Raw genomic sequence first — 22578 nt, 5'->3', positions numbered from 1 at the left:
TGCATAAACTAAACAAACTATTAATACTTTCCGATGTTTAATATTTCTACCGAAGAAAAATGTTATTATCACTCTTTTTATTACTTTATATTTTTACTATTTGTCACGTAAACTTCACTAATATATTATATTATTATTTAAATAAAAAATAAGATAATTGAGTCTATATTTAAACAATAAATATAAAAAATGATAAATAAAGTGTCAAAAAAAATTGAGGCTAGTGTTTCTCCTTTACTGAGGGCAGCCTAGAAAAATAAATTTAATCCTTTAAGGTTTTTTTAGGCTTTATTTTTTTTAATATTAAGCAATTGCAGACTTAGGTTGACTGTAAATTCACACTTTAAATTTTATGATTAAAGTCTACAGAGCTCGAATTTCTCACCCACAACTTCTTAAAATTAAAAAAAAAAATACCTCTCGAGATGAAGTCGTAATTAAAATTGTGATGGAATACAAATGAGAGATCAATCTCAATAGATCGTTTTTAGTTTTTTGAAAGTTGAAACCCTTAAGTCTCGATTGATCTACGTGGAGATGATAATTTTATTAATTGTTTTTATATATATTAAGGGTTGATTAGTACTTACACGTTAATTTCGTGTAACACGCCACATTTTTTGATCAACAATATTTGGGTAACACGACATCTTGCTTTTTTATTAGAAGATAATACCTTTCTTAACTTTTTTTTATTAGTAATTTATTGCATATAAAGACAGGAAATTTAATTTGTATGACAACTTTCATGACATTTCGACGTTTGATTTAAATAAGCCAAGTAGCCAACATATGAACATCCCGCCGTATTTGTATATAGTGCTGGAACTTTAGACGGGCCACCCGAAAATACTTAGTTTTTACCCGAGTCTGAGCCCGATCCGCCCGAAAAATTCAGGCCGCCTGCCCGATCCCGAAAATGCCCTTGAACGGGCCGCGGGCTTATATTTGGCTGCCCGAACCCGGCCGGGCCGCTCGAGCCCGCCCGAATAGCCCAAATTTTTTTTAATATTTTTATAATTATTAAGTTAGTTTGTGTTAAAATTATATAAACAAATCAACATTCAACAGACATTATTAACACAATTGAATAAATTAATCATGTATATTAATGATGTAAATTAAATTCGTAATTCGTGATTACCTCGTTAAAAACTTTACCAAGAAAAATCCAATTGGGATAAAAACTTAGCAAGAAAAAAATAGTGCAATCATTTTGTGACGAATTACAAATTTTACAAACTTACAAAGTTATACAATTACAAATACAATGTCAAAAGTAAATACGTATTTACAAATTACAAATTTACAATTTAATTTGAAGCTGAAGGATCGTCTTCAAAATTAAATGTTAATCGATTAAATTCATCGATCTATTCTTGGCTTGCCGGCGAAATTGTATCCTGTAGGTGTTGATCGGCCCAATCCCAATCCTTAATGCAAACCAAGGCTTCAACAATATCCCTTTGCAATGCATTCCGGCATTCTTCAAGTATTTTTCCTGTCGTACTGAAGGCTTGTTCGGATGAAATAGTGGAGACTGAGATCGAAAATATATCCATTGCCAATCGAGTTAGGATTGGCCAAGTTAATGCCCGTGCCCTCCACCATTGAACTAAGTCAAACGATTCTGCCATACCGTCGACTACTAAGCCTTCACTGAGGTACGCCATAAGCTCGTTGAAGTTGCCGCCGCCGCTACCACTGCCACTTGTTGACGAAGATTCACTCCCAGCTTCTGTTTGAGTTGTCTTCTTCTTCTTCTTCAACCTCAAAACATTCAAGAATGAATGTGGGTTTTCGTCTTGTTGTTGCGGTTCCTATACTCTAGAAGGTACTCTAAACCTAATCTCATATTTACTATAGATCGAAAATATTTTTTCCTTTATTATTGGATATTGGTCTGAACAATTGATGCCTAAAAATTCACCAAAGTTTTCTAAACTACTTTCTAAACCTTCTAACTTTAATCTAGGATCACTAAAGCTAAAGGTGATGTTGGATAATATGTTCTACTAAGTTTTAGAGTCACTTCATGAAACCTACCTAAAAATTGATACAAAACTTTGGCAATTTACCAATCAAATTCATCTATATGTCATACTCCTAATTTTGCACACATATAGTTTGTTATAGCATTCTTATAAGGGATGCATTGTTAAAGCATTATGTAAGTTGAGTTCCATCTTATAGGCATATCTAACGCTAATGCTCTAGGATGTATATTTAATGCTTGTAAGAACCTAAACCAATCTTCTTGTCTTTGGTTACTACCTTGAATCCATGCAAGACTATCTCTAATTCTTTTAATGTGATTACCCATTTCTTTTAAACCAGATTTAACAATTAAATTAATTACGTGACATGCACAACGTTGGTGGAAAATTGTACCGTCACCGAATAAACTTAAATCATTTTCAAATAACTCAATTGCTTTTGTATTGGCACTAGCATTATCTAATGTTATAGCCATTATTTTATCTCTTAATCGAAATTCATCAATTACATTTAAAATGGTATTATATATTAAATCCGCACTATGTGATCCTATAACACATTTAAAATCTAATATTCTCTTATTTAAATCAAATCCTTTAAAGTAATGTCCGGTTACAGCTAAATAATCTTTATTGGCAACGGCAGACCAAATATCTGCCGTTAACGTAACGCACTCGCCAGTCGAGTGTAAAAGGTTTATTAATGCTTCTTTTTTTAAAATAATTTTAATAAATCTTTCCTAAAAGTAGTTTTTGAAGTGAACTGTGCATTAAGATTATGTACAACCTTAATATATCTTTGCCAATTAGGATGCTCTACAAAACTAAATGGTTGATCTAAAGCAGCTATCATTTGTGCAACTTCCATACGATCTACTTGCGGATCGTATTTCTAAGTGTTTAACCACCGGTTACGCAATCAAAAGATAATTGTGTTTGGCGGAGTTCAGATACGCTGGATTGGCTAAGCTTTTGAAGACACTTTTCGGAGTGTTTTCTTAAGTGTGTGGTGCCATGAATAGTATCACTTTGTAATTTAGATAAACAATATTTACATTGAGCTATTTGTTTAGTGTTACCTTCATTGTCGATCTCCTCAATTATGTCGAAGTGATCCCAAACTGTCAAAGTGCGCTTGCATTTCCTCCTAGAGGTTGCAACATTTGCAGACACAGTCGCACTGGCACTCGCTGTCGCCGCTTCTCCATGCCCACCACCATTGCGACCACGACCTCCAGTACGTCCAGCAAGGCTCGGATCAGTAGATTCATGCGTAACAAATTCATTAGTGTGAAATTGCCCTTCTTTCACATTGTGTTGGGCACCAACGGGAATACCACTATAACCAAAAGGATCCATTATAAAAAAATAAGAGCGATTTGAGAGAGAGAGTTTTAGGATAATGTGATAGTTTTTAGAAAAATTGTGATAGAGATTTGAGAGATTGAGAGAGATTGAGAGAAATTGAGAGAGACTGAGAGAAATTGATAGGGATTGAGAGAGTTTGAGTGAGAAAAATGTGTTGGGGATGAGGGGTATTTATAGGAAAATTTTTGGGTTAAAAAATTGATTTTTTTTTCAAAAAATTCGGGATGCAACGGCTACTTTAGGAATTTGCGGGTCGGGTTCGGGCAAAAAAATTGTGACGACCCTCCTTTGAGGCCGCCACTGTTACTAACTTTTTAACTTGTACTTACTGGGGTTTCTTAAAATATGCGGAACATTTTTTTTTTTTATATAAGAAGGAATAATTTCATAATTTGTAACCTAATCAACAAAAGAATCGAAATACTTTATTTTGTTTTGCTGATATAACTTGCCAAATTTTTTTCCAGCAGAAGCAAGTAGAGGAAAAGGACTCTGGATACTTGCTTGATTCTAAGTATCTGGGGGGTTCTACTCTATAAAATGCTGTAAATACTTTCGCTAGGGTTTAGGAAAAGATTATAGTCGTCAAAAAGAACTGGTAAAGTTTGATATGATAGCGCCCTTCCACTACTAATGTAGTGTCTACTGATAATGTAGTGTCTACTGACTGGGTCTTGAATTAGATTGGATAGCCGGACGGAGAATCTAATGAAATTTTGAGTTGCGGAAAGAGCAGAAGATACTTTGTATACATACTCATGAAAGTCTCTGAGTACTCTGACATTCATTCAATAGTAATTCGGTTGAATGGCTAATTGGCTTTTACTTTAACTTAAATTTATATTTATATAAACTTTTAGTTTATATACTTTTACTTATTTATATATTATATATTAATATATTAAAGTTTTAACTTAACTAAAGTACAAAAATAAATTTGAACTTTTCGATAATCTCGAGTCAAGAACGTAATAGGACGTCTTCGATTGGTTCATAGCGACAATCGAAGATGGTAAGATTGAGATCAAATAAAAGGGAAAAATCGAAAAGAAATAAAATAGGAGTATGCGATAGATAATGATCTAGCTTGATTCTATATTTTTATACTTTTGAATTAATGAAATGAAGGGCGACAAAAGAAAGAATAGGTCTTATTATTCTGACATATTATTAACATTCCTTTGATACTTTTGAGACTTCAAGGGCTGTCTCTGCCTATTTTGCTTGTACTTAATGTTTTCCGATTATACTAGAGATCTTTTAGTATAATCATTAGAACTTGGTCTAATTGGATTTATTGGATTTTTTCATCAATGGTGTTGGATCAGAACCCCCTTTTGACTCTGCGCTGGTAATTCTACTATTATTAGTAAACAATAATTGAATAATTCCTTCATAGAGATCGAGGACATAATTCACATGGATATAGTAAGTCTCGCTTGGGCTGCTTTGATGGTAGTCTTTACCTTTTCCCTTTCACTCGTAGTATGGGGAAGAAGTGGACTCTAGAAGTACTACTAATTGAGTTTAGGAATCAAACTGTATCAATTTTTTTTATAGATCGTTCTGCAAAGACTTTTTTTTTTAATTCACTATTTCAATTTAAAAATTGAATTTCAAAAAATTTTCATTTCGAAGTTATATGTATTGGATTCTAGTGGAGTAATGTATTCTATAAATAACATATGAACTCTTTCAATCAAACAAATATTTCAATTATTCCTATGTTCGTATTTCGAAAGTACTCCAAATGGTATGAAATCTTTTCCAATCGAATTCTTCATAAATTTTCTATATCGACAATGAGTAAGAGTAAGAACGAAAGCCTTTTATATACTTTACTTTTTTTTTTACTTTTTATTTGTTATTTTTTTCCGTCTTTCCTCTTCAAAGAGAAAAGAGTTCTGTTATTACATTACGTGGATACACTTTTTTACGGGAAACAACATAGACATAGTGGTTGTACAAGGAGATACTACACATAAGAAAATATTGTCTTGGGCAAGTCACATATTGCGCACTTACCATTTGTTTTATTATTTTAAAAATTTTATTTATGCTGGTCTTTTTTTTTCATTTCATATAATGGTTGAAGGGTTAAAATTGGTGAGGTTTATTAATCCTTTTCGAAATCCGAAGAAGTTCCCATGGAACCTCTGGATACTCTGTCAACTGGTTAATCAATTACTTCTTTGTTGGAATGCTAACAAGAAGATTACTTGATTTTCTTTTATTATACCCATACCTCTTTTTCTTTCATTGATTTGATTCTTTTTTTCAATGGATATCGGAATTCATATTAAAAAAGATAAGAAATCTAGGAATTAGAATCGTAAGAGTAAGAGCTGTCTTTCGATTATTTCAAATTGATTGGAATCAACACAAATCAAATAAATCAAATAGAAATAGATGAAGCAAAGAAATAGGATTGGGACATGACACTATGTACATTCTATATGGAATTTATATCTATATAATGTCAATTGATATATATTAAATTAACCTGTATCGTCATACAGCAAACTTTATACAGTACAATAATAATACTAGTATGGTAGAAAAATCGTTTTCTACCATACTATCTAGTATCTCATAGAATACTGCTGATTCTAGTTCGATGATTTCATTTAAAACGTGAAATTTGAATCCTTTTTATTTTATTTCTTCTCTTCAATCATTGATAAAAACTAAAAAGTCACAAGTTTAATTTAAATTAATCACTTTGACTTACTGTTTTTACGTATATTATAAGTAAAAAAGCAGTAGGAATTAGAATGAACAGTGCAGTAGCAATAAATGCGAGAATATTTACTTCCATAATTTCATCCTTTCGTTTTTCTTTAATTCGCAATAACTCGGGATTTAATCCCATAGAGATAATAAATCTTTTGTCTATAAATTCAATGAGATGAATTACATCGAGATATAATCGAATCGGATCAATATCATGAATAACAATATCTGACAAATTGATTCATCGTCAAGAATTGAATAATATAACATAGGAAGATCTTTTATCCATATCGAATTCCAAAGTCAATTTTGATACAATCAAAAACCCCTTTACTTTAACTTTGATTTATATTTTTCATTCTTTTCCACCCTTTCTTTCTATAAACTAGCGCCCTCCTTGTACAATCATTTGATGAAGTATCATCTAACCGCTTTTACACTTATCATTGGTTCCAAACAAAGCCAAACAATAGAAATTAAAAAAATAAAAAGATAAAAAGAAAAGGGATTCCTGTTGGCAATGAAATTCTACTCTTTGTACTTTCTTTCACAGAACAGAAAAATGGAAGATGAATTGCTGTATTTTTTTATTGGATTTGGATCCATCGGGACTGACGGGGCTCGAACCCGCAGCTTCCGCCTTGACAGGGCGGTGCTCTGACCAATTGAACTACAATCCCAAGGAAATAACATAATAAAATAAGGTGTACAGTATACATATTCTTATGTTTTTATTCAAATACTTTCGATATGGATATGAACTTTAGCAAGAGAGGCAGTGATTACTAATAATCTTGTCGTTATTTCCAAATTAATTGGATAGTCAATCTTTCAATGAAAAAGGTCTTTTTTTTCTTTACTCTTTTCATTAGACTTTACACTTCCAGATCTTGATATGAATATAGATCATTAGCAAGATCAAAACTTGTTGGAAAAAAGAAAAATAAATAGAGTAATAGCGATAGGGATAAAGATATATCAATATCAGAGATTTTGACTGGGATCGAGCATTTCTGGAGAACAACAAATGGCTTATATCATTTCATGGTGGATCGGCGAATTATTGGGCCGAGCTGGATTTGAACCAGCGTAGACATATTGCCAACGAATTTACAGTCCGCCCCCATTAACCGCTCGGGCATCGACCCGGGAAGAATCAATCCAGGCTTAGTGATAATCCACGATCAACTTCCTTTCGTAGTACCCTACCCCCAGGGGAAGTCGAATCCCCGCTGCCTCCTTGAAAGAGAGATGTCCTGAACCGGTAGACGATGGGGGCATACTTGCCCAACCGTCATCATACTATGATCATAGTATGAATAGTTTTTTGAAATTGTCAATATAATGGAATCGTATGACTCAACGCGAAGGATCTTTCTGTCTTTCACGATTATAGAGAATTCTTTGATTATTTATATTCCTGAATCGTTCATTCTAATCGACATTTTATAATTCCATAAATAAATCTATTTTCTTTTTTTCTTTAAATTTAGAATTTAAATAATATTATTAATAATTTCAATAATTATTAATAATGTTAATATTATTTTATTTAATAAATCTTTTTTTTTTTTTCTTTTTTTTCTAAGAATTTGGTTTGGGGGGCAAGCTGAATCGCTTTATTAATGATTCGATGAAATAGTTTGGATCTAGGTTGAATTGGTAGGTACCTGTATCAATCAAATGAATTTCGTTATGATGGCAATTAGAATCTGTCTTGAAACAATTCCTTGCATTGATTGATATTTATGAAATCAAATATCACTAAACCCCCTTTTTTTTTACTTATACTTACAATTTTTTACTTATACTTACAAGTATATCCTATACTCATTATGTAAATCAAATTTATCGTTCCTGAATGAACCACTATACGTTTAAGATATATTATAACGTATACGATGTATTTATATACATATAATATGTATATAGACTAAACACATAGTGATTAGTGGCTTATTCAGGAATTGAATCAAATATGCCCTTTTAACTCAGTGGTAGAGTAACGCCATGGTAAGGCGTAAGTCATCGGTTCAAATCCGATAAGGGGCTTTGTTTTTTTCATAAAACTAGCACGGTAGTATTCATATTTGAAGGGAGAATAGAGATTTTATTAATATTTTTCTTTTTTTTAATAAATAAGTAAGAAACCATATTAATTCATTATACTATTAATTATACTATTTATTATAGTATAGTAATTATAGTTATAAGGTTGAACATTTGCTATTATGTTTATAATAATCATATATTATATTTTAATATTATAATGAATAGTATTAAGTTTATACTGAAAAATAATAAGTTGTCTACTTAAATTTTATGGTTCGAATCTTTAGTATTCTATTATTTATTACCTGTGTCTACTATTTAGGCAGAATACCGTCACCCATTCTTACTAAGAAACTGAAAGAAACGGAAGAAAGGGGGGAAAGTGAGGAAGAAAGAGATGTAGAAAAAACTTCAGAAACGAAGGGGACTAAACAGGAACAAGAGGGATCCACCGAAGAAGATCCTTCTCCTTCCCTTTTTTCGGAAGAAAAGGAGGATCCGGAAAAAATCGATTTTAAAGAGACACGATATAAAAATAAACCCGTTTATGAAACTTATTATCTGGATGTGGATCGGAATCAAGAAAATTCGAAGTTAGAAATATTTAAAGAAAAAAAAGAACTCCTCTGGTTTGAAAAACCTCTTGTGACTATTCTTTTCGACTATAAACGCTGGAATCGTCCATTTCGTTATATCAAAAACGATAAATTTGAAAATGCTGTAAAAAATGAAATGTCACAATATTTTTTTCATACATGTGAAAGCGATGGAAAAAAAAGAATATCTTTTACGTACCCACCCAGTTTGTCAACTTTTTTCGAAATGATACAAAGAAAGATGTCTCTGTTCACAACAGATAAACTTGACTCTGATGAATTATATAATAATTGGAGTTATACTAATGAACAAAAAAGAAAAAACCTAAACAACAAATTTATAAATATAATCAAGGATCTTGACAAAGCTCTAGATAGTAAATTCCTTATTTTGGATGTACTAGAAAAAAGACCTAGATTGTGTCATGATAATACGAAAAAAAAATACTTACCAAAAGTATATGATCCTTTCTTGAATGGGGCATACCGTGGACAAATTAAAAAAAGGTTTTCACTTTCAATCAAAGATAAAGTTTCCATACAAAATTACATAGAAAGAGGTTGGATAAATAAGATCCACGGTCTCTTTCTTATTATTAATTATTTAGAATTTGAAGAAAAAAAACCATTTGATAGAATTGATAAAAGATTATTATCAACAGAAATGAATTTTTTCTTGAACTTAATCAATGAATTTAATGGAAAACCAACATCAAGTTTAAATTTTAAAAAATTTTATTTACTTCCTGAACATAAACAATTACGAATTAATTTAGAAGGACGAGAAAAAAAAATAAGATTTCTATTTGAAAGATTTCTAACGGATCCTAACAATAAAACAATTAGAAAACAAGCTATTGGGATAAAAGAAATCAGAAAAAAAATTCCGCAATGGTCATACAAATTAATCGACGATTTGGAACAAGAGGAGGGAGAAAACGAAGAAGCTTTGGGAACGGATTCTCAGATTCGTTCAAGAAAATGCAAACGTGTATTGATTTTTAATCATGAACTCGAAAATACCAATGGTTATAGTAATTCCCAAGATACTAATAATAATGATGAAAGGGACGACATTGCTTTGATACGTTATTCGCAACAATCGGATTTTCGTCGAGACATAATCAAAGGCTCAATGCGCGCTCAAAGGCGTAAAACAGTTATTTGGAAAACCTTTCAAGCAAACGTACACTCCCTTCCTTTTTTGGACAGAATCGACAAAGATGTTTATTTTTCTTTTGATATGTTGAGGCCGATAAAAAAAAAATTTCAACATTGGCTATGGAAAAAGCCAGAATTCAAAATTTCAGACTATAGAGAGAAAAAATCAAAAGATAAAAAAAAAGAAAAAGAAAAAAGAAGGGAGAATGCACGTATAGAAATAGCGGAAACCTGGGATAGCATTGTAGTTGCTCAAGTAATAAGAGGTTTTGTATTAGTAATCCAATCAATTCTGAGAAAATATATTATATTACCCTCATTGATAATAGTTAAAAATATTGGTCGTATACTATTATTTCAATTTCCTGAATGGTCGGAGGATGTAAAGGATTGGAAAAGAGAAGTGCATGTTAACTGCACTTATAATGGTGTTCAATTAGCAGAAAAAGAATTTCCGAAAAACTGGTTAATAGACGGTATTCAGATAAAGATCCTATTTCCTTTTCGTCTGAAACCTTGGCACAAATCTAAGCTTAAGCTACGAAACAATTATAAGGATCCAATGAAAAAGAAAGAACAACAAAATGATTTTTGTTTTTTAACAGTTTGGGGAATGGAAACTGAACTTCCTTTTGGTTCGCCCAGAAAACAACTTTCATTTTTTGAACCTATTTTTAAAGAACTCAAAAAAAGACTTATAAAATTAAAAAAGAAATGTTTTAGAATTCTAATAATTTTAAAAGAAAGAACAAAATTATTTCTAAATGTCTCAAAAGAAAGAAAAAAATGGGTTATTAAAAATATTGTATTTCTAAAAAAAATAATAAAAGAACTTTCAAAAATGAACCCAATTCTATTAGTTGGATTAAGAGAAATAGAACTATATGAATTGAGTGAAAGCAAAAAAGAAAAAAATTTGATAATCGATAACGAGCTAATTCATGAACCGTCCATTAACATTCAATCTACAAATTGGACAACTTTTTCATTAACAAAAAAAAAAATACAAGATCTAACTAATAGAACAAACACAACCATAAATCAAATACAAAAAATTTCAAAAGACAACAAAAAAGGATTTATAAGTCCACATATAAATATTAGTTCTAACAAAATGAGTTATAATGATAAAAGATTGGAATCACCAAAAAATATTTTGCAGCTATTAAAAAGAAGAAATGTTCGACTAATCCGTAAATCAAATTATTTTATAAAATTTTTCATTGAAAGAATATATAGAAATATCTTTTTATTTATCATTAATATTCCTAGAATAAATGCACAACTTTTTTTTTATTTTTTTGAATCATTAAAAAAAATTGTTAATAAAACCAGTTCCTATAATAACTATATTTACAATAATGAAAGAAATCAAGAAAAAATTGATAAAACAAATCAAAAGATAACGCAGTTTATTTCGACTATAAAAGAGTCACTTTCTAATATTAATAATAAGAACTTGGAAACTTTTTGTAATTTATCTTATTTGTCACAAGCATATGTCTTTTACAAATTATCACAAAGCCGGGGTTTTAACTTTTTTAATTTATATAAGTTAAGATTAAGATCTGTCTTTCAATATAATGGAGCTTTTCTTTTTCTTAAGAATGAAATAAAGGATTATTTTCTTGGAACACAAAAAATATTTCATTCCGAATTAAGACATAAGAACATCCCCAATTATGAAATAAATCAATGGAAAAATTGCTTAAGGGGTTATTATCAAAATAATTTATCTCAGTCTAGATTAGTACCACAAAAAGGTATAAATATAGTAAATCAACACTCTATAGCTCAAAATAACCATTTAAACAAATATGATTCATATGAAAAAAAGCCATTAATTAACTCCGAAAAAAAAAATGTTAAAAAAAAATATAGATATGATCTTTTATCATATAATTTTATTAATTATGAAGATAAGAAAAACTCATCTATTTATGGATTACCATTACAAGTAAATAATAACCAAGAGATTTTTTATAATTATACCGAACATAAACGAAAATTATTTAATATGCTGGTAGGTATCCCTATCAATAATTATCTAGTAGAAGATAATATTATAGATATAAAGAACAATCCGGATAGAAAAAATTTCGATTGGATAATTCTCAATTTTTGTCTTAGAAAGAAAATGGATATTAGGGCCTGGATCAATATGGATACTGACGCCAACAGTAATAAATATACTAAACCTAGGGCTAATAATTATCAAATAATTGAGAAAATCGACAAGAAAGATCTTTTTTATCCCACGATTCATCAAAATCAAGAAATGAATCCATCAAAAAAAAAACTTTTTGATTGGATGAGAATGAATGAAGAAATACTAAGTTGTCCCATATCGAATCTCGAACTTTGGTTTTTCCCAGAATTTTTGATACTTTATACTTCGTATAAGATTAAACCATGGTACATACCAATCAAATTTCTCCTTTTAAATCTTAATGTAAATGAAAATGCCAGTGGAAATAAAAATAAAAAAACGACTGGAAAGAAAAAAAGAGATATCTTTATATCAATATTTTCAAATGAAAAAAAATATCTTGAATTAGAAAAACAAAATCAAGTAGAAAAAGAATGCGGAATCAAAACAGATTTTGAATCAACTCTCTCAAATCAAGAAAAAGATATTGAAGAAAATTATGCGGTATCAAAGATGAAAAAAAATAAAAAACAATCCAGGACCAACATGGAAGCGGAGTTTGATTTCTTACTAAAAAGGTATTTGCTTTTTCAATTGAGATGGGACGATTCTTTAAATAAAAAAATGATCGATAACATCAAAGTATATTGTTCCCTGCTTAGACCGATAAACCTAAGAGAAATTACTATAGCCTCTATTCAAAGGGGAGAAATAAATCTGGATCTTCTAATGATTCAGAAAAATTTCATTCTTACAGAATTGATTAAAAAGGGAATATTACTTATTGAACCAGTTCGTCTGTCTAGAAAAAATGAAGGACAATTTATTATGTATCAAACTATAGGTATTTCGTTGGTTCATAAAAGTAAACACACAATTAATCAAAGGTATCGAGAAAAGGGCCATGTTGATACGAAGAATTTTGATGAATTCATTTCAAAACATCAAAAGATGACTGAAAATCGAGACAAAAATCATTATGATTTGTTTGTTCCTGAAACTATTTTATCCCCTAGACATCGTAGAGAATTGAGAATTCTAATTTGTTTCAATTCTAGGAATAGAAATGGTATACCTAGCAATGCATTTTTTTGTAATGAAAATAAGGTAAAGAGTCCGGTTTTGAATAAAAGCAAAATAAATCAAAATAATATAATTAGATTAAAGTTCTTTCTTTGGCCTAATTATCGATTAGAAGATTTCGCTTGTATGAATCGCTATTGGTTTGATACCAATAATGGCAGTCGTTTCAGTATGGTAAGGATACATATGTATCCGCAATTTAAAAATGAACTTAAGCGTGTACTGAAAAAAAGTGAAATACGGATTGATTTTATTTCCCGTACTATATTGCATATATGAAGACAAATAGATGCACACCTATATTGTTTTCTATTCCATTATGATACACGATACTAATTTAATGACATATCAATATCTAGAAATAATGCAAAAATCTTCTTAGTTTATTTTTAAATTTTAGATATAATTTTTTATCTTTTGTGAGTGCAGACAACTATCTTTTTGTTTACCTATTCGAATACAATTTTCAAATTGGAAATTATTCACAAAATTAAGATTATTCACAAAATTAAGATTATTGTATTGTGTATGCCAAATAAAAAAAAAAAAATGAATAACATTATTATTATTGATCAATAAAAAAATCTAGCAAAGCAATAAGGGCCGGTGGGGGGGAAGATTTCATTTTATGATAAAAAAGTCATTCATCTCGGTTATTTCACACGAAGAAAAAGAAAAAAACAGGGGGTCTGTTACATTTCAAATACTAAGCCTCACTAATAGGATACGAAAACTTTCTTCACATTTGGAATTGCACAGAAAAGACTATTTATCTCAGAGAGGCCTCCGTAAAATTTTGGGAAAACGCCAAAGGATGCTGTCTTATTTGTCAAAGAACAATAGAATACGTTATAAAGAATTAATTAATCAGTTAGATATTCGGGAATCAAAAATGCGTTAATTTGAATTTGAGGAAGCGTTTTGAATTATTGAATTATTTGATTTATTAGATCTTGATTTTTTTTTATTTTAATGAACTTATTTTCGCTTTTCAGTAATTCATGAAAGAATCAATCGAGGAAAAAGAAAAACCTATGAATATACCAGCTCCAAGAAAAGACCTCATGATAGTAAATATGGGTCCCCACCACCCATCAATGCATGGTGTTCTTCGACTCATCGTTACTCTCGATGGTGAAGATGTTATTGACTGTGAACCAATATTAGGCTATTTACACCGAGGAATGGAAAAAATTGCGGAAAACCGAACAATTATACAATATCTGCCTTATGTAACGCGTTGGGATTATTTAGCTACTATGTTCACAGAAGCAATAACCATAAATGGACCGGAGTTGTTGGGAAATATCCAAGTGCCTAAAAGAGCCAGCTATATCAGAGCAATTATGTTGGAGTTGAGCCGTATAGCTTCTCATCTCGGCCTCTAAAGGCCCCGTTTGGCTGAAAGCCGTAGCTGTTGTTTTTCTTGAAACTGTTTTAGTCAAAAACTGTGCCGTTTCGGGAATCTGTGTTTTAGTACCTCTTAGGGTCGGATTTTGAAAATCTTTTCTTCATCAAATTTCTTCATCTCGTCGAAATATAAAATTGTCACTTTTGTGAAAAATCGAGATTCAGCTTCTAAGGGTCCCGTTTGGCTGAACCAGTGGCTGCCAGTTTTTTTTTCGAAACTGTGTTGGACAGCTTGTCCGTTTTTGCCAAATGGCTTCAAACTTGGTTTTAGAGTTAAAATTAGGTTTTGTCATAGTAACCGAAAATGTTCAAAACATCCAGGGCTATAAGTTCAAGCTTTAAAACATTAAAAACTCTCGCTCTATGGTCCTCATTTTCGCGGTCAAAGTCACCGGAAAATTTTTCCTCTAATTTGAAAATAAGCAACTTAGATTAAGCATAAACATACCACATCAAACTAAGCTCAAAACTCACAAAACCAACATAAAACTCACACACCCTTATTACAATCTTATCTCTTCAAGAACCACAAATTTACATCCATAAATCCAAGCTTAAAGTTGGCTAGAAATTAATGGAGGGGAGTTTAAGAACTTACCCTTGAAGAATTCTCTCTTTCTCTTGAAAAACCCTTGAACTCCTCTAGGATTGTTAATGGCTTGAAACTATAAGAGTATAAGGAAATTTGAGAAGAATATTTCTCTATTTCAAACTTTCCCAAAACATGAAAAAGAGAGGATTTAGAGTTTCTTTACCCTTAGAGGAATGCTTGACTAGTCTCCTCCTAGAATCCCTTAATCTCCTTCTTCTTCTTCTATGGTGTGCTAGGGGCTCAAGTTTTGGAGAGTGGGAGAAAATATTTGAGAGGAAATGGAGAGTGTGTGGCCGGATTTTTTGAGTGGGGAAAAAGCTAGGAGAAAAAAAATGAAGCTTATCCTATGTTGGTTCCTTTTATAGGCACTTGGAAATTATTTTTTTTAACACCAATTCCACTCCATCATTCAACCAAATTTTTGGTTCAAATCCCCCTTTCTTGGCCGGTTTTGGAAGGAGAAAAGAAGAAGCAACTTTGCCATTAATTCCCCTTCAACCACTAACATCACATCACCTTAACATAAAGTCCTCTAGCACACTCCACTAGCCAAAGGTTTGGCTCTATTTTTTCATGCATGGCCGGCCAAGTGGAGGAAGGGAGAGAAAAAAATCTCACCTACCCCATTGTACTCTTGTCCACTTTCTTAAGTTTCCCTTAGAAACTGATAAAAATTATACTGACTATAAGAGAGTAACTTAGCTAACAGGAATTCGTTTCCATTTCTGACGGTTCCTTTTTCTACTGTTTATTTACAGTTAAATGTTAAATCCTTGACTGCTTTGGATATCACATTAAATTCTTATTCGCGTAATATCTTGAACTGTTTACAGTCTTGAAATTAATTCTAGACTGAACAAATTCTAAATTTAACTATCCTGCGTTAATTTTCAGAAATGACGTTGTTTCTGACGGTGTCAACTCCCGAGTTCACATTATACCCTTCTACTATGGGTATTTATCTTCTGACTTTAACCTAGCTGTCTGGCAATTAAGGATTTTCTCTTTTTTTAAAAATGTCAGTGCGTTTTTTTTTTACGCTGCTAACATCATGCTGTGTTTGGAGATTCTTGAAATTAAGATTCTCAAACTATACTTGTACTGAAAATTATTCCGCCTTAAAGTACGGCAAGAATTTATCGATCGAATTTACTTGATCGAAAACATGAACTTAACATGAAATCTGCTACAGAATTTAGGAATACATCTATTGATTCCATAAATCCTTCAGTCACATAATATTTTCTAGGAAAATCCTTGGCTTAAATAAATAAATTGTATTATTTAAAGTCTGGAATTTTCTCAGTCATTACAAAAATAGTCGTTGGACGGGTTTTCGTACATTCGGGTAGCTCGGGTATTCGGGTAAAATTTGGGTTTTCGGGCACCAACGGTCGTAATTTTGACCGTTTCTTGCGATTTTCGGGCAAATCGGGCTTGGCCGGAAAAATTCAAAAAAAAAAACTCCAGCTAATGGCGCCTACATGGCGGCGGGCTCCGGCGAGGTGCCCAAATTCGAGCTGCCCGAGCCCGAGCCTGAAATACCACTTTGGACGGACCGGCATATGGGCCTGCTCGCCGAGCCTGAAAAATTCGGGCAGCGGGCCTGCCTGCCTGCTCGCCGGCCCAAAGTTCCACCACTATTTGTATACACATCGTAGGCATCCAAAGAATATACACTTGTTCCCTCCTTGCATGAATAAGGAATGAGATACTTAATAGACGTTTAGTTCACAGATTCAGAATTATTCTTAATTTACGTGTGTTTTTAAGAATGAGATACTTAGTGGACTTTTTGTCGTCGCTAATAGCCATTTTTCTTGTAATGTGAGAGAAAATACTGTAATAAGTCACAAATCATAATTCGAATCATAACACGAATTCTCATATCAAACATCATCTTCAATACATAGAAGGAATATTCCGTGCCAATTATTAAATAATTTCCCATAGTCAGTGTATTATTACTTTATTATCTTTCTTCTTGTTGTTGCCAATTCTTTGTTTTACTTGCTAGCTAGAACTTCGACATAGTCAAAGCTGTAGAGTCGTTCAGGGAAGTTGTGAGTGTAAAGCCGTAGTGTTTTAGCTAAAAGGTAAAATATCTGAAGCACGTATATTCTAAATACAAATATAACTACAATATATAAAAATATTAAGGGTCTCCATTTTTAAAATAATTTTATTTTTAATATAAAAATAAAAATAAGATTGTTTTGAGAATTATTAAATCAATTATGAAATTGCATTGATCTTTTAAGAGATTATTTTGAGTATAATAAAAAAATAAAATTGTGTTTGATTATAATTATTAATTAATATATTATAAGTTATAACATTGTTGATAAGTACTAGAAAATGAAAATAAAAAAGAGAAAATAACTTTCCACCGTTTTCTAATTCATTCACAAAAACCATTCTCATTGTTTTTTATTTTTTTTTTTCGTTTTCAAAATATTTGCTAAATAAATACGGTTTGCAGATCGTTTTCATTTTCGTGTCTCAAAAGATGTGCAAAAACACTTTTAAAAACAAGTAAAAATCAATTTCAAACACACTTTAAGTCATTTAACTTAACATGTTAACCTTACTTAAATGGTCAATCTCTTATACAGTAACCTTCTTCCCTCAATTTCCTTCTCATGATCACTGCTGCCTTTTTCTCTTTCTAACAAACGTAATTTATTAGACTATTGGACCTTCAAAAATACAATTGTGATCAACTGGCTAACAAAGTCAAACTGATATTTGAAATTGAATACTTGATTTTTTGGTTTAGAATCAAGGACAAATGGCTAGCTACATGTTTTGGTGGAGTTCACACTTTCCACAAAGAGAGGCAACAAGTGCTAATAATTCAAAAGCTTCCAAGATTTTCGTGACAAAGATATGTTTCCTTTTCACACTTTTTAAGGGGAACGAACATGGGAAGTGAATGAAGCACCATTGAGAGTGATTTGTAATATGTCAAAACAAAAATTATTATTAGCTTAATGAACTTTTGCCAAGCACAATTTCTCTTGAATTGTGGTGGAATGCAAATGTGACAATTAACCTTGTGTTAGGTAAAATGTAATCTAATTTAAACAAAAAGAGAAAGAATTGTACTGCTCTCTAATTATTTTAACTATAATTTACCATTTGCTTAATTGGTTCTTAAAAAGTTTGGAGACCTTTTTTTTTTTTTTGTTTTGGCCGAGTAAAATGTTTGGAGACTTTACATCCAGATTAATGCACCCATTAGTATGTGTGCGCCGTGTGGCCTCCAATAAGAAGCTCCCTTTTCTTTTTTTTTTTTTAAAGAACCTAAATTCCATTTTTAGTCATTCACCATGAAACGACAATGGTACAAAACGACATAGTTCCAAAATACGACACTAACGTAAACCAACATACAGTATATGATATAAATTGTAAATGGACAGCGAAAATGGATATTGATTTCCACTAACGACATCAATATTCGACTAGAAAAAAGACATAAACTTGTAAAACTACAACAATATGAAAAAAATTATAGCAACATAAAAAACGACATGACCATGGATCAGACAACAACCGAAATAACGATAACAGAAAGAAAATTTGACAAAATCTTAATAAACATACCTTGTTATAAAAAACGACGGCATATATAATAATGAAAAATACAAAAGAAATTCCTGACACGGAATAATTATAACAAACAACAACAAGCAAACGACAATAATCTCAAAAAGATAAACTAGAAAGTGACAACAGAAAAGGCTTATAGCTTGAAAACGATATAATCCCGGAATAAGACAACAATCAAAACGACATAAGTCACATGACAATCAGACATTGGCATCATCGGCAAAAAAAAAAAAAAAAAAAAAAAAAAAAAAAAAAAAAAGAAGACGCGATTTCGGAAAGCAATGAGAAGAAAACAGTAACCTAAAACGACAACAGTGCGAAAAAACAAGATCATCATCTTTAAACGGCATAATCTCGAAAAAGGGCAATGATAAAAAGCGACTATAATTTTAAAAAACAATAGCTACTGCAAAACAACATTAAACTAAAAAGAACATCACTTGGGAAAGGACGCCGCATCGAAAAGATAATAACCCCAAAAGACAACAGTATGAAAAACGACAATAGGCTACCAGGAAACGACAAGAATATGAAACTCTAATTATTGGATGTTGAGAATGGTTATGTATTCATGTTTACCTTTTTTGTTTTTTTCCTTATATATGTAAATGTTTGGAATATTTCTTTCTATATTTAGAAACTGAATTGTCGACCGTCAATGGTTCTAAATGTATTTACTAGAATGCAAGGGAGGTTTTTTTTTTTCTTTTTTTTTTTCTTTTTCCCCTGAAAAAGACAATGGAGTTGGTAACGAGGATTTTCCATACATATAACAGATCTATATATTACAATAACAGGCAAAAAGCAAATACACCAAAACTTTAGAATGTTGTTGGCCTTGTTTAAGGACGAACCAATATCGTTTCCATTCGTAATATTCCTGGCAGCCTAAATTAAGAAACAGGCCATCTAGATTACTTGCAGAAACCGTGGCTAGCAAATTACGCTAAAAATTGCACACAAAATCTCTCCATCAAGGCCTATAATCGATCTAAACCTCACAATTAAAACAATAGTCAAAACATCTTTCGTTTTAGAAAATCAAATACTACCCACAAACAAAAATAGCCCAAAATGGGATCCAAGACCCTTCTCCAATTTATATATGTTCCACCAAACTCTTGAAAATAATTATAAAAAAAAAAAAAAAGAACGCTCAGACACCCAACGGCGACATATTGAAGCCTCCCTCTTTCCAACCGGATAATGCAGATTGCAGAGAGACCCTGAGAAAGAGAAAATATATATATATATATATATTTTAAAAAAAATAAGGGCAAAAAAAATATATATCATATTAGAAACGCAATGGCTTTGATTAACCGCTCCAAATCTTTCTCAATGGTCTTTCTCGCAATAGTCACGCTGCTATTCCTCTCCGGCGAAGCCGAGGGCCGCGGCCTCCGCGTCCGCCGCCCCAGAGGCCGCGGTGCCGGCGGCGACATCTGCCGGAGAGCGGACTACCCGGGCTTGTGTCGCGCCGTAGTGAGGGGACAGAAGAGCCCGTACGCGGCGTCTCAGGCGACGGTGAAGCAGCTGATAGCGGAGACGATAGCAGCGAAGAAGGCGGCGGCGAAGGTGGCGGGGAAGTACAGGCAGGTCCTTGGGGTGTGCAAGGAGAACTACGGCGACGCGTTGAGCAGCCTCAGGACGAGTCTCGGTAACATGAAGGCCCATGACAAGGGCAGCTTCAACAGCAACCTGTCAGCGGCGCTGACGGACTACGAGACGTGTGAAGACACCTTCTCGGAGATGGGAATAAGGTCGCCGCTAGCAAGGACCAACGCCAGGCTCCGTCAGATGGCGGACAACGGCCTTTATTTGGCCACCATGTGGCGCTAACATTAAACAATGTTAGAGGTATCGGTGAACATTACACATTGATAGAAAGTGCGTTATATATATAATTTATTTTCTATTAGCTATGATGCTTAGCATGGATAGTGTCCTTAAACATTTTCCTGTGAGTACTGTACCTTGCCTTGCCTGGCTCGTGTGTTGCTGAGTTTGGTCTCTATTGGGTAATTCTTTTTTTTTTTTTTTTTTTTTTTTTTGGGTAATTTTTTTTTTTTTTTTTTTTTTTTTTTTAAGGATGTATTTTGGGATTTTTGGTGTATATGTTTCTTTAGCATCTTTGCTGCCATTCATGCTTCGGAGACTTTGCAGTTGCTTGTTGTGGTGGTGGGTAAGAGGGAGATTTTTCATATCTATCTTTGCTTAATTGCTTTATATAATTTTATTATATATTATTTATTAATTTGATTAGTTATTTTTAAGCTAGAGATGGTTTAGCCTTTTAGGACGTTGTAATTTGATGATAGATTGGTTTGGTTGGGATACCATTTGATATAGTTTTATTAGTTGATGTAATTTTTATAAGATTTTCAAGCAAAAAAAAAAAAAAAAAAGCTTTAAAAAATTAACAATTTTAATGTGTAGGTACATTGTTGAACGTAGTTCATTTAATTACACACAGAATACAATGTTTTGTTTGTTAAATTAATACTGTATGTGATAATTGTCGTTTACCAGTATCGCGAAATAGAATATGTCGTTTCAGTTACTCAAAACAATTGTCTTCCTATATTATGCTATTTCCAAAAAAAAATGAAAAATAAATAAATAAAAACGTGTCGTTCAGATAATTATCAATTATAAAATGACGCCTCGTTTACGAGGGCCAATAACTCCTTGGGTTGATTTGACTCATTATCAGAAACGGCATGTTAGTTTTCTTTCGATATGATTTTTTTCGTCAAAGCAAAATGAAATGTCGTTTATTGAAAAACAGCACATGCAGGTGCATTGTCGTTTGTCGATTTATGAAAATACCAGGGTCGGGCATGCTTCCCCCGCCCCTGCCTTTGTCTTCACTTTTGCCTCTCAGGAATCAGGAGGCTTTTCTTATGCCTTAACAATTTGCCCGTTGAAAAAAAATCTTACAATATTATTAACACTTAAAGAGTAAATTGTATCAAATTAAATATAAAATTCAATAACATGTCATTATCATCTCATAAAAACAAACCAAAGTCTCAAAAGAAAATCCAAACGCTCAAAATAACTAACCAAATCTCAAAAACATAAAATAATAAAATTTCAATGCAGTACTTAGGTAATAAATTGAAGTCTTTGAACTAAAACATTTGTGACGCCCGGTTCATTTAACCATGCTACTAATATTTAATTAAGCTAGCTAATATAACAATTAGTTAGCTTAAGTTAATCATTAACTAGCTTAATTTATTAGTAGCATGGTTAATTAAATGAATCGAGCGTCACAATATTGGATACACTAAGAATATTATCCTTCTATTTTGTTTATTTCCTCCACACCAACCTTATTGCTTGCTTGTTCTAGTTCATAAAACTTAAAATTTGTAATAAGAAATAAGATAAAATATATATAAAAAATAAATACTTTTTTAAAAAGATAAAACTACATATATATCAAGTTGGGTGGAGCAATGGGTGCTTTCCTCACCCTACCCTACATCTAATTCGGGAATAATGTAAACACTCATATTTCTCTCCATGCTATTAGAGACGGGTATCCACAAGTGTCCACACTTATAGGTAAAAAACTTATCCCTAACAGGGAGGGAAGAGGACCGGAAAATCGTCGGTCGTATTTGGAATTGATTCTGTTTTTATTTTTCAAGTTTTTTGAGAAAGAAAAAATAAAGATATTTCCAAAATAACGTTTGGTGCAATAAAGATAAAAAATAAAAATAAACACGATTTTTTAGTTTAGTGTAAAATGTGAGAGAAATAAAAAATGACTTTTAGTCGTTTTTCATTTTTTGTTTGCGTTTTCTCCTC

General features: G+C 31.7%; 1 protein-coding gene and 1 non-coding gene across 2 annotated transcripts; both read left to right on the top strand.

The window, feature by feature from the left end:
- The first annotated feature begins 8078 nt into the window (after window positions 1–8078).
- Window positions 8079–8150, top strand: TRNAT-GGU. Its single transcript has one exon. It is a non-coding gene; the product is annotated as a tRNA-Thr (tRNA).
- An 11767-nt stretch (window positions 8151–19917) lies between these two features.
- Window positions 19918–20772, top strand: LOC21410338 (pectinesterase inhibitor 12). Its single transcript, XM_010102116.2, has one exon. It carries the CDS (start codon window positions 20065–20067, stop codon window positions 20596–20598), a length of 534 nt encoding a protein of 177 aa, XP_010100418.1. The 5' UTR covers window positions 19918–20064; the 3' UTR covers window positions 20599–20772.
- Window positions 20773–22578: the final 1806 nt, after the last annotated feature.

This window comes from Morus notabilis, unplaced genomic scaffold (genome assembly GCF_000414095.1).
Source record: "Morus notabilis unplaced genomic scaffold, ASM41409v2 Scaffold99, whole genome shotgun sequence".
NCBI lineage: Eukaryota > Viridiplantae > Streptophyta > Magnoliopsida > Rosales > Moraceae > Morus > Morus notabilis.
Note: the sequence above shows the minus strand (reverse complement) of the source record. Positions and strands in the feature narration are given on the sequence as shown.